The sequence below is a fragment of the Martes martes genome, assembly GCF_963455335.1.
Source record: "Martes martes genome assembly, chromosome: 17".
NCBI lineage: Eukaryota > Metazoa > Chordata > Mammalia > Carnivora > Mustelidae > Martes > Martes martes.
The window spans coordinates 8616169-8634424 of NC_137905.1; the positions used below are offsets into that span (position 1 = coordinate 8616169).

Sequence of the window (18256 nt, forward strand, 5' to 3'; positions counted from 1 at the left end):
CATGAAGTGTTAACTCCCCCGTGCCAAGGCCCGCGCCGCCGGACAGCCGCCCGCCGCGCCTCCAGCTCCGAGCGGCCGCCGCGCGCGCCCCGCCTGCAGCCCGGGCCGGCGAGGCGAGCCCTCCTTATGCAAAGCGCGCAGCGGAGCGGCGAGCGGGGGACGCCGCGCACCCGGCCAGGCTCCTCCGGCTTCGCCGCCGCCGCCGCCGCCACCGCAGTCCGCGGAGGACCTTCCCGAGCCTGAAGCCGCCGGCTCGGCACGCACGGAGGCGAGCAGGCGAGGAGGGGCCGGGGCGAGCGAGCGAGCACATTGGCGTGAGCAGGGGGGAGGGAGGGCGGGCGCGGGGGGCGCGGGCAGGGCGGGGGGTGTGTGCGCGCTCGGAGGTTTCGGGCCAGCCACCGCCGCGCGAGCTAGAAGCGCCCCAGCCCGGCAAGCTGGCTCACCCGCTGGCCACCCAGCACAGCCCGCTGGCCCCTCTCCTGCAGCCCATCTGGCGGAGCGGCGGCGGCGGCGGCGGCGGCAGGAGAATGGCATCAGAACTGGCAATGAGCAACTCCGACCTGCCCACCAGTCCCCTGGCCATGGAATATGTTAATGACTTCGATCTGATGAAGTTTGAAGTGAAAAAGGAACCGGTGGAGACCGACCGCATCATCAGCCAGTGCGGCCGTCTCATCGCCGGGGGCTCGCTGTCCTCCACCCCCATGAGCACGCCGTGCAGCTCGGTGCCCCCTTCCCCCAGCTTCTCGGCGCCCAGCCCGGGCTCGGGCAGCGAGCAGAAGGCGCACCTGGAAGACTACTACTGGATGACCGGCTACCCGCAGCAGCTGAACCCGGAGGCGCTGGGCTTCAGCCCCGAGGACGCGGTCGAGGCGCTCATCAGCAACAGCCACCAGCTCCAGGGCGGCTTCGATGGCTACGCGCGCGGGGCGCAGCAGCTGGCCTCGGCGGCCGGGGCCGGCGCCGGCGCCTCCCTGGGCGGCAGCGGCGAGGAGATGGGCCCCGCCGCCGCCGTGGTGTCCGCCGTGATCGCCGCGGCCGCCGCGCAGAGCGGCGCGGGCCCGCACTACCACCACCACCACCACCACCACGCCGCCGGCCACCACCACCACCCGACGGCCGGCGCGCCCGGCGCCGCGGGCAGCGCGTCAGCCTCGGCCGGTGGCGCGGGCGGCACGGGCGGCGGTGGCCCGGCCAGCGCCGGGGGCGGCGGCGGCGGCGGCGGCGGCGGCGGAGGCGGCGGGGGCGCGGCGGGGGCGGGGGGCGCCCTGCACCCGCACCACGCCGCCGGCGGCCTGCACTTCGACGACCGCTTCTCCGACGAGCAGCTGGTGACCATGTCGGTGCGCGAGCTGAACCGGCAGCTGCGCGGGGTCAGCAAGGAGGAGGTGATCCGGCTGAAGCAGAAGAGGCGGACCCTGAAAAACCGTGGCTATGCCCAGTCCTGCCGCTTCAAGAGGGTGCAGCAGAGACACGTCCTGGAGTCCGAGAAGAACCAGCTGCTGCAGCAGGTCGACCACCTCAAGCAGGAGATCTCCAGGCTGGTGCGCGAGAGGGACGCGTACAAGGAGAAATACGAGAAGTTGGTGAGCAGCGGCTTCCGAGAAAACGGCTCCAGCAGCGACAACCCGTCCTCTCCCGAGTTTTTCATGTGAGTCTGACACGCGATCCCAGCTAGCCACCTTGATAAGTGCTCCGTGGGGGTCCGACTCGGGTGTGGGCTTGCTAGTTCCAGAGCCGTGCTCGCCGCCACCTCGCCCCCTCCCCTGCTGAGATTGCCCGATGCCCCTGCACAGACACACACACGCGCGCGCGCTCGCGCGCGCACAGACACACACACACAACACACAACGCGCACACACACACACCCTGCTCCAAGTTGGCGGTGGTGGTGGCTGTTTTTAAATGGGGAGGGAGTGAATGTCTGGCTCATGGATTGCCAATCTGAAATTCTCCATAACTTGCTAGCTTGTTTTTATTTACACCCTCCCTACACACACACACACACACACACACACACACACACACACACACACACACAATGTTCAAAGATCTCAGCAGAGTTCTTCATGCTCACCTTTGAAGCCTGCATCATTCACAGTGTTTCTTTTTTTTTTTTTTTTTTCTCCTTCTTCTTCAGTTCATGAGCTGGTGTTCATTTTCTGTGTGTGTGTGTTTTATTTTGTTTGGATTTTTTTCTTTTTTAATTTTACTTTTTGGAGCTTGCTGTGTTGCCCTTTTCCCCAACCTTCACCCTCACGCCCTCTTCACCCATCTCCTCAGAGATAAAAGGAAAAAAAAAAAAAAAGCTAAGTTTTTTTTTCTCCTCCTGAGTTCTTCATGTGAGATTGAGCTTGCAAAGGAAAAAAAAAAATGTGAAATGTTAGAGACTTGCAGCGCGCTGAGTTCCATCGGGGTTTTTAGCATTGTTATGCTAAACTAGAGAAAAAAAAATCCTCATGAACCTGCCACAATCAAGCCTGCATCAACCTTCTGGGTGTGACTTGTGAGTTTTGGCCTTATCATGCCAAATCTGAGAGTTTAGTCTGCCATTAAAAAACTCATTCTCATCTCATGCATTATTATGCTTGCTACTTTGTCTTAGCAACAATGAACTATAACTGTTTCAAAGACTTTATGGAAAAGAGACATTATATTAATAAAAAAAAGCGCCTGCATGCTGGACATGTATGGTATAATTATTTTTTTTCTTTTTTTTTTCTTTTGGCTTGGAAATGGACGTTCGAAGACTTATGGCATGGCATTCATACTTTTGTTTTAATTGCCTCATGACTTTTTTGAGTTCAGAACAAAAAAGTTCCACCCTAGAGCCTTCTTCCCATGAAAGTTTGCATCTGCTCCAAAACTGCTATGAGTTACTGAGAACTTCAGCCTCCCATTGTAAATGCACTGAAGGCATTCCTTGTCAAAGATGCCAGAATGGGTTAAAAATTTAACATGGCAAACATTAAAAGAACTCTTAATGTTTTCTTTTTAATAAGAATGACACCCCACTTTGGGGACTAAAATTGTGCTGTTGTGGAAAGCAGTCTAAATTTATTTTTTAAGAAAAAAAGAAATCTGCCCCGTTATTTTTGGTTTGTTTTATTTTTATTATTATTATTTTTTTTTTGTTTTGGCTTTTGGTCATTGTCAAATGTGGAATGCTATGGGTTCCTAGTATATAATTTAATTCTAGTTTTTATAATCTGTTAGCCCAGTTAAAATGTATGCTACAGATAAAGGAATGTTATAGATAAATTTGAAAGAGTTAGGTCTGTTTAGCTGTAGATTTTTTAAAAGATTGATGCACTAAATTGTTTACTGTTGTGATGTTAAGGGGGGTAGAGTTTGCAAGGGGACTGTTTAAAAAAAGTAGCTTATACAGCATGTGCTTGCAACTTAAATATAAGTTGGGTATGTGTAGTCTTTGCTATACCACTGACTGTATTGAAAACCAAAGTATTAAAGGGGAAACACCCCTGTTTATATCTGTAGGGGTATTTTACATTCAAAATGTATGTTTTTTTTTTCAAATTTAAAGTATTTGGGACTGAATTGCACTAAGATATAACCTGCAAGCATATAATACAAAAAAATTTGCAAAACTGTTTAGAACGCTAATAAAATTTATGCAGTTATAAAAATGGCATTACTGCACAGTTTTAAGATGATGCAGATTTTTTTACAGTTGTATTGTGGTGCAGAACTGGATTTTCTGTAACTTAAAAAAAAAAATCCACAGTTTTAAAGGCAATAATCAGTTAAATGTTATTTTCAGGGACTGACATCCTGTCTTTAAAAAAAAAATGAAAAGTAAATCTTACCACAATAAATATAAAAAAATCTTGTCAGTTACTTTTCTTTTACATATTTTGCTGTGCAAAATTGTTTTATATCTTGAGTTACTAACTAACCACGCGTGATGTTCCTATGTGCTTTTCTTTCATTTTCAATTCTGGTTATATCAAGAGAAAGAATAATCTACAATAATAAACTGCATTTTTTTTTTGATTCTGTGCTCAGTTTCTTAGTGTACAATTTAACTGGGCCCAAAACTGCATTAGAAGTGTAAAATGCATCCTTTTCTCCGGAGGCAGGATTAATGGAGGTGTAGGGAGGCAGTAATTCAGGGCGAAACATAGGCTGTTTTGTGAGGTGGGAGGCCATCCCTTTGAATAATTAGAAGTATTTAATATAAATGTAAATTATGACCTCTCAAAATGCAGCCGCCCCCCCCCCCGCCCCGTAAGCCCCCCTTCCATGCAAACTTTTCAGTTTTCAAGTGAGTTGAGACATCATTGCCCTCTGGTGAAAACAAACAAACAAAATCCCAACCAGAGTAGGGCCTGCTCAGCATTGCCCTCGGCTCCTGGTCCAGCCCAGCAATAAGCCCATCTAGAGGGAAATGGGCCTGGCAAAGAAGTCATGGCAGGAGGTGGCTTGGGCACATAGGCATTTCATGGTAAAGATAAACAATTCTTGCCTTTTGGCTAAAATTGATTATTTTTCCTTCTTCCCTTACAGACCATGATTTTCTGGTTAGCAGGGCCCGACCCAACTTAACATCAACACTTTGGACAAATCCAATTGCTTGTTTTGTTTTGTTTTGTTTTTTAACTTTGAAGGTCATTTGTCTTAAATAGGAAAAAGAAAAACCCACCCCTTATTTACATAACCCCAAGTACATCTCTGAATTTAAAACTGTGTCATTAAATCATATTTCACGGTATTTAGCAGAGAGGGGCTTCTCCACTTAGACAAGCTGGCTATGATCAGATCACCTTAACTCCAGAAACACAAGCAAAAAAGTAATACCTTGATAGAATCTGTGCTCTGATTGATCGGTATTTGCCCCCAAACAAGTGGTGTATCGAGGCTAACTTCAAAGATGACTTGGAAAGCCTTGAGCTACCTTCTTAACTAACGGCGTTGACCTATTTTAAAATGACATAAATTCGTGCAACTAATGTTACAAATTCATGCAGTCTGCACTCCTAATCGACTTCCCCTAGAATGCTAAAAGAATGTTAGACAAAGCCAACACTGTTTTGAAAATATAGCCAAACACGATGACTTTTGTTTTATTTTGTTTTGAGGTTTTTTTTTTGTTTTTTTTTTAAGATAATATTGCAACTCTGAACGAAGGCCTTATTTTGAAGAAAACAGGTTGTGCTTGGCGCGGACGAGCTCTGGCCAGTTGATATCCTGTCTTCCTTCCCTTTTTCACAGAACGCAAAGACAGGGTAAACCCACTGCATTTTGACGTTCCTTCGTGTGCCAGTTTGGATAGAACTCCTGACTCCACACTTCATTTTGCTTAACGAAAGTCTTCATAGTAAACGTAAATGCCTGCACTGGACGTTAGCTCTTCTCTGCTTCAGAGGTTTTGGGGTTTTTTCCCTCTGATCCCATGGAGGAGATAGGCAGTTTCCCCCTGAAGGGGTAGAGACACAGATATATCATTTATGCTAAAAGCTCAGCCTCAGATGAAAGCTTTGAGGCAAACGCTTCTGAAAATCAGAGTGTCATTCAGGATGGACTCACTGCACTCCCGTCCTGAGAAAAACACTTGTGCCACAATTAAGCATTTTGATAGGACTCGACAAGGCAGTTCACTCTAATAAGTGGGTTTGGGCCCCAAACGTTAGAAAGCAGAGAGGCACTGGCAAAAATGGGGTTTGGGTGGCTGGCTTTAAGAGAAGGTTAACTCCTTAGTGAAAGGCAGGTTTACATAGAAGCACGACTATAAAACTTTGAAATGTAGTCTGAGAGGCAAACACAAATACATGTGTTTGTTGTTTTATTTTATTTTATTTTTTTAACAAAGAAATCCTAAATTCTGTCTAAGTGTCCCTAGTAGAAATAAATTTTTATTTTAAAAATAAATAAGTTCTGTAAGGAAATCTGGCTTTCCCTTTCCACTGCATCTGAGTCTTTGTCTAAATAGTGTTAAAATTCCTTTCATTCCAATTACAGAACTGAGCCCACTCGCAAGTTGGAGCCATCAGTGGGATACGCCACATTTTGGAAGCCCCAGCAATGTATACTTACAGTGTATTCACAAAAAGAAATTTATGTAAGAACTGTACATTAAAAATTTATCATTATTATCATCATTATTATTATCATCGTTTGCAGCCTTAAGAGAGCACCCTGCCCCTGACTTCCATTTAGTATCCTTTTTAAAGAAAAATGTGTTAGAGAGGAAGAGTGGTAGGTGTGTAACCTCCACACTGTGAACTGTGCCTCTGGTCCGAGGGTCTTTCAATGCCAACCTAGAGGAGAGCACGCGGGGGCTTCTGTCCTCGCGGCGTGCGAAACTAAATAGGTACCGTTGTTTTCAACCCACGAGATGAGTTTTAAAAAGCCACTGAAATTGAAAGGAGATCTATATGCACCTTTATACGAAGAGAAGTTTCCCAGAAGGTAGCAGCTAGCGTTTTTGAAACATATGTAGACACGCACACTCTAAATAGTACTTTTTCACACTTCATTGTTTCTCTGGCAGATAATTTTACTAAGAAGAAAAATATACGTGCCTCCCCCTCCCCAAGCAGATGCCACAGTCAGAAGCTTTAGCCGAGCCCCAGCACCCTGGGTTTCCGGTAGGCCCCGGATAGTAATATATTTATCAGTGATGTCAAACGTGTTCGTTTATCAGACATAGCTGTAAATGAAAACAGCGTGTGGCAAAATACAGTTAGTTAAACCACACCCTCCATGTGCTTTTTCCTCCACTTCTAGCCTCCTGGGCCATTCACAAAATCACCTCCCTTGTGTTTCCCTACTCTTTGCACATTTCCTTTTGTTAAAAAAAAAAGAAGTGTAACAGTTTTTCACACTGTATCTGACGCATTAATAGATCGACATCAAAGTAGACAGACCTTGGTGAGGAAAGGATGTCTAGAAACCATGTTTGTCCGCCTCGGTGCCATGACCATCCGGGCCCCTTTCAACACGGGCTGCTCCAAATAACTCCATGTATAATGTATTACGGAATGCGAGATTCTAACACCCCTGATCTCTCCTCCCTTCTCCCTTTACCCCCGTAGTTTTTATTCTGTGATATCAATTCTAGATGGTTCGGTTCTCCTAGAGGACCTCCCCTCTGCCAAACCACCAGGTTTCCTGCTCAACACGGTGAACCGAGGGCCGGGCGGCAGCCCCCTGGCAAACATGGGCTACGGCCGCCTCCGTAGCCGTGTCCCCAGCACAGCCCTGTCTCAGTAACAAGTTGCTTCTGACACAAAGGTGGCCAGAGTGGAGTACGTCGGGAGGCTTTTGTTGATGTTCCTCGTGCTTTGTTTGGGACGACTTACTTCCGTATTCACACACTCTTGGCTTTAGAAAATGTGCTCCTCCCGGGCTTCTAGGCCAATCAATATTTTTAAAAGTCTGCTTGCCACACAGGTGTCTCTATTTTTTGCCTGTCGGTAGTTAAAGCCTAACCGAGGTAGGCTGGAGGCTGAAATCCATGAGTGACAACCTTCAGCCTTCTGACTCCTGTGCCAGGGAAACACACCGCCAGGCTCCGGGCCTTCCTTTTCATGTAAACATGCATGAGAGGCATGAGAGGCTGGATTCCTCTGCTCTAGATGGTTTGCAAGGCTTCCCACTGCGATTGACTTTCATTTGATTTTTTTTTTTTTTTTTTAATCACGTCGCCCCTTCCTAGGAAGACATGTCTTGGTTTTTTAGGGGAAGATTTATCTACAGTGGTAGGCTGTCCTTTTCACCACTTCTCATTATTCCTCAGGATGCCGAATGAGTAATTGGGAGTCGGGGGCTTCCTTGTTGTTGGGAGGAAAATAAGAGAAACCTGAAGTTTGTTCTCACTCTTGGCTCGTCCTAAATAGGAAAGGTGCCCCAAGTCCAAGGCAAGGCGTGTAGCGGCCATCTGTACGGAAGGTGGTCCGGGGTCCAGCCCCCCGACCCTGAATCAGGATTTGTTTGTTTGTTTTTGCCCTTGTTTTAAAACAGTCAGGAGCCTCAACCCACCTTCTGATAACACTGCTTTTCTCACTTTTGATATAAATCTTCAAACCCTAGACATCAAACAGCCCCAGAAAAGGGGAATTCTCTCCAAGCCTTGCTTGGCCCCGGCTCCTGAACAAATCCAGCTCTGTCTGGCACTTTTTCTCCTGCGGGGGTAGGGGACAGGGTGAGAGAATTTCAGTCCCCCAGGCTGTCTCATGATTGTCCGGGCATAAAGAAGTACAGTCCTGCAACAATGCGGGAACATCTTTATCCTTTAGAGAGGGACGAAACAAAAAACAAAGCAAATCAAATTGCTCTGCACGAAGGCGTAGCAAAACCCCAGGCTCCTGTTCTCGGCACCCTCCGTGGGCGGTGAGAAATGAAGGGAGAAAGAGGGAAGGGTGGGGAGGACTTTGAAGGCAGGAGTCCCAGGAATAATCCCAGTTGCCAGTCTGAATTTCACTTGCTCTCCGGCTAAAGGCAGGCCCAGTGTGTCCACGGACCAGGTGCGAACGAGGTTCGACCGTCCGCTCCGTTCCCAACCACTCTCACATGTGTTTCCTTTTTGAAAACGATTTGAGAGCTTAAACCCAAACTGAGAAATCTGGGGAAATTGTTAATGCCTCAACTTCGGGGGTATTTATAAATATATCCATCTGCAATTTTACAGCAGTGCCGTTTTGGATCAGTCAGACCTGTTATGCCAATATTTATATGGTCCCGCATAGGGTTTAGGCATTGTGACAGTCTTCAGTGTTTAAATTCGAAAGCCCTTTGCGTGTGTGTGTGCGTGTGCGTGCGTGCGTGTGTGTTTGTGTGTCTGTGTGTCTTCCATAAGTTTGCCCGCTATCATAAGGCTGAGATAGAAAGGACACATCGATAGCACCACAGAAATCAGATCTTCATATGAATTTGCATCAGAGTTGGGCAGTTTTAAGAAACTCACAAAGCACATTTTCCACACAGAGGCTATGACTGGAATGCACAGTCCCTTACTCAAATCCTAATCATCCACTGAGCACCTCTACTCTTGTTCAACAAAATCCATTCTCTTTTCCTTTCTTTTTGTGAAATAACATTTTCCCCTATAATTAGGACTTTGGATTGCAAAATCACATTCCTCTCTTCTCCACAGATTCTTGGATCTTTAGTTTTGATTAGAAAGGGGCATTAATTCCAGAAGGGAGGATGAGGGAGGGGTGTTTGTGGACATTCGGGAAGAGGACGGGAGGAGAGGAAATAGCTCTGTGTTCACCCCCCACACCCCTCAGCCCCTGCCCCGCCCAGGCTTGGGTGTGAGCTACACACAGGGGATTTGGATTCTGAAAATTCTGATCACCAACCTTGAGCATTTCCCAGCTTAGATTCCAAAACATGCTTTTTCCTTGTGGCTGGTTCTTTCAGTTAGGAAATAGGAGAGGCCATTGAAACCTTACAGAACCAGGCAGAGAGGCTTGGAAACCACTCTTCTGAGAGGACCCCCAAGGACGATTGTGAAGGGATCCTGCACCGGAAAGTCCGGTCAGCAGGGAGGATCCAGAATTTGCCCCAGTTCTGTGTGACCTCATCCACTTCTGGAAGCCCATAGAAATGGGTTTCTGGCCTTCATTGGGGGCATCCTCCAGCAGGAAAGCAGGCCTGAGGATCCCGGAACAATAGGTGATCCCGAACTAGGCCAGCGGAGTGGAGAACAGGAAGGCGCCAGTGTGCGGGGCTGGGGGAGTACCGCTAACACAAGCCAACCTTGGCTTAGGATCCCCAACCAGGGATCAGAGCTAGGTCTGTCCCAGGGCCCCGACTTCCACCAGAAAAGATCTGCTTGCAGGGTGACTGACAGGCGGCTGACAGACCCCGGGATCCCCAGGATTCCTAAATGCAATACCCATGTTCTGAGCTCCAGGGCTGTGGCCTCTCATCACCTGACACTTGCCCCATTCCAGTGCCCTCTCTGTAATATTTACACCCTCTTTCTCCCATGCCTAGTCGCCCAGGGCCTTGTGAGAGTTAGAGGTCACCGCCCGGGGCCAGAAGGCAGTGCCTAAGCTGAGGCCTTGGACGCATTACATCACTCCTGCCCCAGTTTAGGTGCAGACAGGGCAGGGCTGGAGTGAAGGGCTGGCCAGTAGCTCCCAGAGAGAAGCTAGGGGGTGGCTCATGGAATGTTTAGCACTGGCTGTCGAGAGTGGTGACAAGGGTCCTGACATGAAGGCCCGGAAGAGGGTGAGGTTGCCCATTTCTTGGTTTCCTTGCCCCTCACCGGCCACACCCCTCCTTCTGGCCCTGTCCCTGCATACACTTGGTCTGCCTGGGGGTGGGGGGGGGGGCTTTGCAGAGCAAGGCTGCCCCCTCGGGCTGCTGGGGGTGAGTGGAGCCAGGTGTGCTCTCCACCCTGGGGGGGATCCCTGGCTGCACTGGGGGCCGGCACGGAAGGACAGAAGGCAGGAACCACGGGGGCAGGTCCCTGAGGCTGCCTGAGGTCACCAGGCAGTCCCTGCTCTGCTCTCCCCAAGCCCTGCGCTGCGCCCCCCGGAGGCCGGCACACTCCTGGCCACCATGGGGCTCCTCTTGGAGATGCCCAAGATACCTGGGGGCTGGGGGGAGGGGCGGCGGCTCAACAGCAGCCTTCTGTCCCCAGTCTCCAGCTTGCCCTAGTGCCCCGTGCCCGTCGGGCGCCCACGCCCCAGCAGGAGCCTCGGGTTTGTATTGGAATTTGGTTTAATTTTCCAAGAGGACTGAGCTGGCCAGAGTGGAGTGCCTGCGGACGTCCAAGCTCCCCGTTCTGTTGTGCTCCTGGGTGGGTGAGAGGGAGAGAGGGGGCTTCAGCCCTAAAAGGCTCCACCTCTCACCTTGGGACTCCCACCCCACCCTCGTGAGCCTCCCCAGGAGCCTTAAGATCCTCTTCGGCTGCCCCAGGCCATTTGATTTTTACTCTGTTAATTTTGGGGCCTATTTTTCAGATCTGTTTTCCTGCTCTGGTTAGAGGAAGGAGGAAAAAGAGAAAGGAAAGGAGGAAATCCAGATAGCATTTCAGGATCTTCCTAGAAATCTCCATATGGTTGGGGTTTTCGATGGTATAGTTTGATGCTCATGGTAAAGGAAAGCCAGTCAAACAAACTTTATTAGGATTTGGACAACAGTTCCGGCATGAGGGTCTTGCTTGCCTTCTCAGATTTTCAACACTGTTCTGGTCCAGTTTCGTGCCCTCAGGACCTATTTTTACGAGGACAGATTTCAAAACTACTCGTTGCAGAAAGGAGCCGTTCCCTGTAGGGAGGGCCTTTTTCTTATTGGCCCCACAGTTTTTTAGAGACTCAAGAAGAGAGCCAAGTAACATCGCACTTTCTGAACTAGGTCTCTTTTTTCTTTCTCCTTCTCTTCAGGATGGAACCATTAATGTGCAGATAAATATGTTGAAACTAAAACAATGATCTCAGCCTCTGAGACACTTTTGCACTGTCAAATTACACTAAAATCCTTTCTGATAGAATGGGGGGAAAGGTGTGGTAATCATGCTAAGATTAAATCTGTTAAAAGATGGTATTTGAGTCTTTGCATTTGCAAGCAATGAATACAACATATTCTTTCATCTGGCATCTATCTGTCCAGCTATCTATGATCTGCTACCTACCTACCTATTTATGGAGCCCTTTAACCCATCATAGAGGGAGAAGCTGTTAAAAATCAGTCTGCAGTGTCCACATATGAAATAAAAACAATCACGTGACAGAGTTAACCTGCCTACTCCGTATTTTGGTAGACATGAGCAAACCCAGTCTGAAATGTCCGTCTTAAAACAATCTCCGCATAAAACCTTCCCCCACTTGGTGCGATGCTGGACAGTGCGGAAACAGAGACTGACCATCTCTCTGTAGCACATTCGCGGGGTCCACTGTCCATGTTAATTCCCTGCACTGTGTGGGTACCCAGACCTTTGTAAAAAATCTTCCTTGGAATATCAATGCACGTTCCTATGCTATTTAAAAAATACTATTTAATCGTTAGGTAAATATCTCCAGTCCTTCGAGGCTCTACACTGGCAGACGTCTGGCTTGGACGATGCTGTAGCGGTCTGCCTCAAAAACCTCTCTTCCCCTTCCCATGTGAGACCCCCTTGCCCCCACCACTCTTCTCCAATGACTAGCCTGGGTGAAGCTGATGGGAACCGAGGAACTGCAGTGGCTTTTGGACCCTATTCAGGTGTGCAAACAGAATCTCTCTCCCCCACCCTTTTGAAAGTAAATGCCTTGATAACAGGATGGGTTGCCCGGATGGCCAGAGAGTAGAGGTCATCTTGAGGAAAATGACACCAATGATCTAAAAAGGACATCTACTTTATGAGATTACAGGCGAGATGCCAAATATCACATTTAATGAGGCTTGATTCTTTTTCTCCAAAAATAACAGAGACTATCAATGAGATGGCCAGGAAGACAAAGGGGCATTTTGCAAAGTCTATGTTCAATTATTGCTTTATAATATTTTTCTAAAATTGAAAAATGCTTCACAAGTGTATGATCTCATGTAAATACCCCTTGCAGAAGCTTAACATATGTTTGCCCTGCCTCAAAGGAATTACAGAAATATTCTCTCCACAATCTCTTAAGCTTTTAAACTATTCACTTGCATTTCTAAAAAGAATCTGTTATTCCTAAAGGTTAAAAAAAAAAAAAAAAGGGAGAACCTTCTATGGGAAGGGTTTTTGTTTATTTGTTTGTTTTTTAGACATTAGCCATCTGAACTTCAAATGGAGAACAATTGATATTACTGATAACACTTCCAGGTTTAAAATTTAAGTGGGTTTCTTGTTCTCTTTCTTTCTTTCTTTTTTTTCTTTCTTAGTTTGTTGTGCTTTTTTTTGTTTTGTTTTGGTTTTTGTTGTTGGCATAGAAATAATATATTTAGCAAAGATTAATGGATACGACTACATGAAGAAAAGTAGTCTGTACCATAAGATTTTCAAGGCATTTCTAACAAGAGGTGTGAGTGAAGGCACGTAATGTATTGGGAGCAGCTCTGACAGATACAAGAGTACAAATTTGTTTATCCAAGTGTTTTAATGCAGAGTTACACCATCCAGAGGGGACATTCGAAATAAGTGGCAAAGTTATGCTTGATGCAAATTTAAGTCGAGAAAGATTTTACGTGCTGTTAGAGCTGCCTACAGATTTCAGCATGTGTATGTGTTTAGTGGATTTGTTCCTACCAATTATAAGGTAATCCAAATAAAAGTGTGGGGGATTAAAGAGAAATAAGTGAATATCCATCTCGGGGAAAAAAAAAATTAGATTGACTCGCTCGTTTATCGCAGCTATTGTACACAGATTTGCTGTAACCATGTTGAATTTTTAAAATTAGATTTTAAATATATTTTGACAGTCTGAACTTGTATGGTGTGACTAACCATAGGGAGAAATGACGGGTCTGCTTTGTTATTAAACTGCTGTCTGGAAAATATTGGACTCTGTACAGTAAATGATAATTATTTTGCCACTTACATTAGTACAGCTAATAGCAATAGGGTTTTTTGAACCATAGAAAGCTAACTACTTTGAATTACTGTGCTTTGTTATTCACTGTGAAGCAAAAAGACCTTTTTTTTTTTTTTTTTTTAAAGCAACCTCATTTTCATATCGTGGTTCTTAAGCATTCCCTGTTACTAATTTAAACAGAGAGGAAGTTAATAAATATAAAGGTGGTGTCTAAATGTTACCATTTGTTAAGAGAACATTTGCAATTAAGGTCCAGCGGTACCAGCAGAATAGATCAGAGCAACGAAGCGGGAGGGGGCAGATGGAAGAGAATGGGCCCCAGTAAAGACCCAAGGGCGACTGGACCAGTTGGGTTCTCTGAGGGATGAGCAGTGTGTGACCACTCGGGAGATGCCCATCCGAGACCATTCAGACCCTCCCCGCTGTGAGCCCAGAATGACTGGGTTGTCCGAACCGAGGACAACATCAAAGCTGATCCAGGCTGCCAGGCCGGTCGGTATCTCTATCTCCGCCTCCCAGGGGTGGGAGCAATTGTCAGAGGGGGTGACCTTGTGTTCTATACCATTCTCTTCCATGTGAACCCCTTCTCTGGCAGGTCTGAGGCCAGGATGTCAAAGCAAGGGAGCTAAGTCCCTCTTCTTTGGGTCTCATTCTGCCTTTTTCGTAGAGAGCTAGGCTGCCTTGAACATACTGTCCTTGAAACCTTCTTCGTGCTTATTAATGACCCTTTGTTTATTTTAATATATTTACTAAATCAGGTACCCAAGGGAATCCTCTGCCTCAGTGATGTGAAAAACCCTGTTGCCTGAAGTCAAAGAGGTACTTCTTGATTTCTGATTTGCATGTGCTTGTTTCGATGAGTTTTCCATGAGGGGGATAGCAAGCAAGCAAGGAATGCTGATAATCCCTTAGGTGTGCAAAGCTCCTGCTTCAGTAAATTTAGTCCCTGGGTTTCACATGGGACGTAGACGGCGATCCTGGGCACTGACGGGTGAGGCAGTGTACGTGGGCCCAGCATGCATGCGTTTCTGTATTCATCTCATTACTTAGGTGTGCTGTAGAGCACTTAATCTCACCCGAGGAACCCCCACATCTTTAGCCTTAACCAGCATGACTCTCTTGACACTCACAGAGCCAGTCCTTCTGCTTGAACGTCAGACAATTTGGGTGAGCCCGTGAAACTAGCATCCACGGTCCTTGCCCGGCTTTACCCGGGCCTCGTAAACATTCCAGATTTTCAGCCTCTTACAAGTTACTCCATATTCACATTTGGAAAATTCGGTGTCATTTTAAAGCACAGTGTGTCCCCGACTTCTGCATCCAAATGTGACTTTGGAGCCACTTCCCACTTCAACTGTAGGCAGAAGGAGAGCACAGGCGACGGTTGGGGGGCCGATATCTGATTTTCATCTACTAGAAAAAAATGAAATTAAGACATTTAAATGAGTTTTCAATTGTAAGTATCCCAGGGTGAATTTAATAATGAAACCTCTTTGTTTAGAAAGCTAGTCCAACACTTGTACACCAATAATTATTTAGTGTCATTGTTTTATGTATTCTTGTTACCTCTTATTGGCTAATGGAATGAAATTTGATTTTTTTTTTCATTAAAAAAATTGCTTGCTGAGAAATCTGCATGAAATACGGTTTTTGATTTCTAGAGAAACTGAGGAGGGGGGCAAAAGTCACACCGTCAAACTGCTTGCTCCTCTTTGCAAAGAAGACCCTTTAAGGATCCAGTGAATCCGCGTGTTGGGAACCAGAACCCCATTTTTTCCCATTATTCAAAAATAGTATCTGATGACTTACACACTGCTTGAATAACTAGACTGTGCATATTTAACTATGGTTTCTTTCTTAGCCTTATACAAAATTAACATATTCTTGAATAGTCTTGTACATAGATTTTAACTCGATGTTATACCTTTGGGATTAATTTGAGTGTCTGCGTGTGTGCATGCTGTACCACTGCTTTATTCCTCTTGTTTTTATTCCTTTCTTTTGTCTCTATCTTTATAATTGGAATTTGAGAACTATCTATTACATATGATGATCTAGGCCCACTGGCAGGTTTTGTTACACTGAAACCATCCATTTTGAGCAAAGAGTTAATGAACTTTTAAGGTGAGGTTCACACTGGTCCTGACCCTCCTGGTAATTTTTCATATAAGGTTACTGGTGGGAGAGAAATCAAATTTCTCCTGTGAACTTGATTGACAGGTGAGAGCAAGCAAGAGAAAGGCGTTTGGTCAGATGGGGAATCTGCGGGGAGGAGGACAATTCCTCTGAGTTACTCCGTGATATTAGATATTATAAGCGGATATATGAAAAGTTCAATACTTGATACTCTTGGGAGAGTTACTTAGTGTATATTCAGAAAGTCACTTTGGCTAAGGGATTTTGGTAGTGAAAGCCCCAAACGGAGACCTGCTAGCCTTCTTCTCTCTTGCTAATTTCCACTATGTACAGCTTCGTGGCTTATTTCTGGCAATTTTCTAGAGTATGAAAATTAAACCGCAAACCATTTGGGGAGCTGCATAATTACCTTTCATTTATTCTCAGAAACACAGTCTAGATTATATTATGGTTTTTCGGCATGTTGCAAAATATCCCTCCTAAGTGGTATCATAAAAAAGATTAAGTTCTCCTTTTCTGTAGCATCCCTTGATCCTGACTAACATTTTCCATCAGCGCATGTTACAGCCTAACATACACAAATCTACCCAGATGCATGACTTATCAAGGTTATGCCTTCTAAGGAAGGTCTTCCCACATGAACCTCTATGGAGGCAACCGCAAAATTTTCCACGGTAGCATCCCTGGTTGGTGTGATGTTAACTTCTTCGCCATGGAAACAAGTGATGATGCTTGACCCTAATACCAAGGGTGCCTTCGGAATCCAACTTAGGGGCTGTTCCTCAGCTTAAATTAACACAACTGGCCCTGCGTTACACCAACGTTGAAAGTGGTCTTCAAGACACGTTCTTTCATCTTGTGTGCTGAAACACTAGTTTGGAAGGTGGTGACGGATCTTGGCCCGCTCATGTCTATGCTCTGCCCATTTCAGATGTTCCTGACATTGGCTAAGACCCATCCGGATGCAACCAAGCCTTACAGAGCTGCCTCGGGGCAGGGCAGGTGGGACAAATACGTAGGGGAGAGGCCCGTTTGTAGCTTTCCTGTCGCCTGTGGGAGAAGCTGATGGAACTTGTATAAATAGCACTTCCTGGGTTCTAAGTACCCATCAGTTTGTTTGTTTGTTTGTTTTCTCTCCCTCTCTCTCTAGTCTTACAATTAGCTGAGTGAACATGTTTTATCCTGACTGTACCCATGCCAATATGAATCCCAACAAATGTAAGGAAGGCTTCATTGTTTTATGAACTGGGATAAAAACAAAACAAAACAAAAAAACAGAACCAAAAAACCAGGAGAAGTATTCAGAAATCTTGTTTTTATTTTGTATAACTTGACCTCCCATGTTGCCCGTAATCATCCAGAGAAATAAAACGCAAGCATGGTTTCCTGACGCCCTGTGTCAATGTGGGTGCCTTAGCACGGCTATTTAACTCAAACAGAAAATTAAATCTGTCATAACCGTGTTTCCCTTGCAGAGCCCATCAAATATTTTAACAGAAATGGTGAATCAGGTGTTGTCATGCAAAGGACATGTGAAAACACAGACTGTAAGTTCCAGATTCTTGGTGCCTCGGTTTAGAGAGCCCAAGTGAGAACAGTGGCTGGTCTTGACTCTGTCTTCATTACAGGCCCCTTGGGGCTTCTCAATACCCAGTTTCTCCCGTACATCCTCCATCCCCCACGGCAGCAAGGAGCAGAATGCTGTCCTGTATGCTGATTTGGAGTGGACCCGTCCATCACAAGTTCCATGAGTATGTCTTAAGCGAATTACGTCAACATATTTGTTGGCACTGAGAAAAAAAGGTGGGGAGGGGGGAGAATAATTTCATTTCAAGTGTTTATTACGCGGACTTACCTAATTGTTTGTTATTGTTTGTTTATTTAGGTCATGCTCCCACACAACCACCATCCATACCCCCTTCCCCTAGTCCGCCTACTGTTTTTCTTTTGGTGGGCGCTGGCTGGCTACTGAGCTGATTTAATCAATTAATTATCGCAGAGCAGGTGCAGGGTAACTACCCTGATGATGCCGTATGAAGTCATATTTTCAGTGAGCCCTAGCGTACAACTGAAGGGGCAACTTAAAGAAATTATGCATTAAGAGGGGGAAAAAGGAAGAGAGAATTTTGGTAAAATTACAGTGCTCATTACTTAACACCAAGTGATGCTCCTGAAAGAGCGTCCGTGCTAAAAAGCACTCGTTCAGTCTACCAGAAGGCCAGATTTACCGCTGCCGTTCACAGACGCCAATGCCGAGACCCTCATCACCTGCCCGTTGCTGAGTCTTCCATTTCCTCCATCCAAAAATCGCTGTAAAGTTGTTGTTCAGTGTCTGCATTCTGGGGTTTTCCTGGCACCTAATGAAATTATCGGCAATAAATGAGCTAAGCAGAAGGGTTGTTTTTGTTTTTTGTTTTTGTTTTGGGTCTTTTGGCAACATTTGGAACATGCTGGGGCAGGGGTCGGCCAGTGGGGAAAATTCAGTGCGCCTCTGTTTCCAGCATCCACGGAAAATATTACAAAGCCTTTTGCATTGATATAATTTCAGGCAGGAATTAACACTAAGTCCGGGAGGGGAGGAGCAGTTCCAGGTGTGGGGCCGGAAACTCAAACCAGCTGTGGGAATCACAGGTATTGTCATGCGGAGATGA

The 18256-nt window shown here is 46.3% G+C and overlaps 1 protein-coding gene across 3 annotated transcripts; it reads left to right on the plus strand.

Annotated features, from left to right (window-relative positions):
• Positions 1 to 400: 400 nt before the first annotated feature.
• Positions 401 to 17997, plus strand: MAF (MAF bZIP transcription factor). Of its 3 annotated transcripts, XR_013968246.1 has the most exons (6): positions 401 to 1651; positions 14228 to 14288; positions 16537 to 16607; positions 17081 to 17152; positions 17234 to 17356; positions 17491 to 17997. XR_013968246.1 is itself a non-coding variant. In XM_080827602.1 (3 exons), the coding sequence occupies exons 1-2, from the start codon at positions 528 to 530 to the stop codon at positions 14259 to 14261; spliced, it is 1158 nt and encodes a 385-aa protein (XP_080683728.1). In that variant the 5' UTR covers positions 401 to 527; the 3' UTR covers positions 14262 to 14288; positions 16537 to 16995. The 3 variants fall into 3 exon arrangements, 1 of the variants encoding a protein (XP_080683728.1); XR_013968245.1 differs by having other exon boundaries at positions 17234 to 17997; XM_080827602.1 differs by lacking the exons at positions 17081 to 17152; positions 17234 to 17356; positions 17491 to 17997 and having other exon boundaries at positions 16537 to 16995.
• The last annotated feature ends 259 nt before the right edge of the window (positions 17998 to 18256 follow it).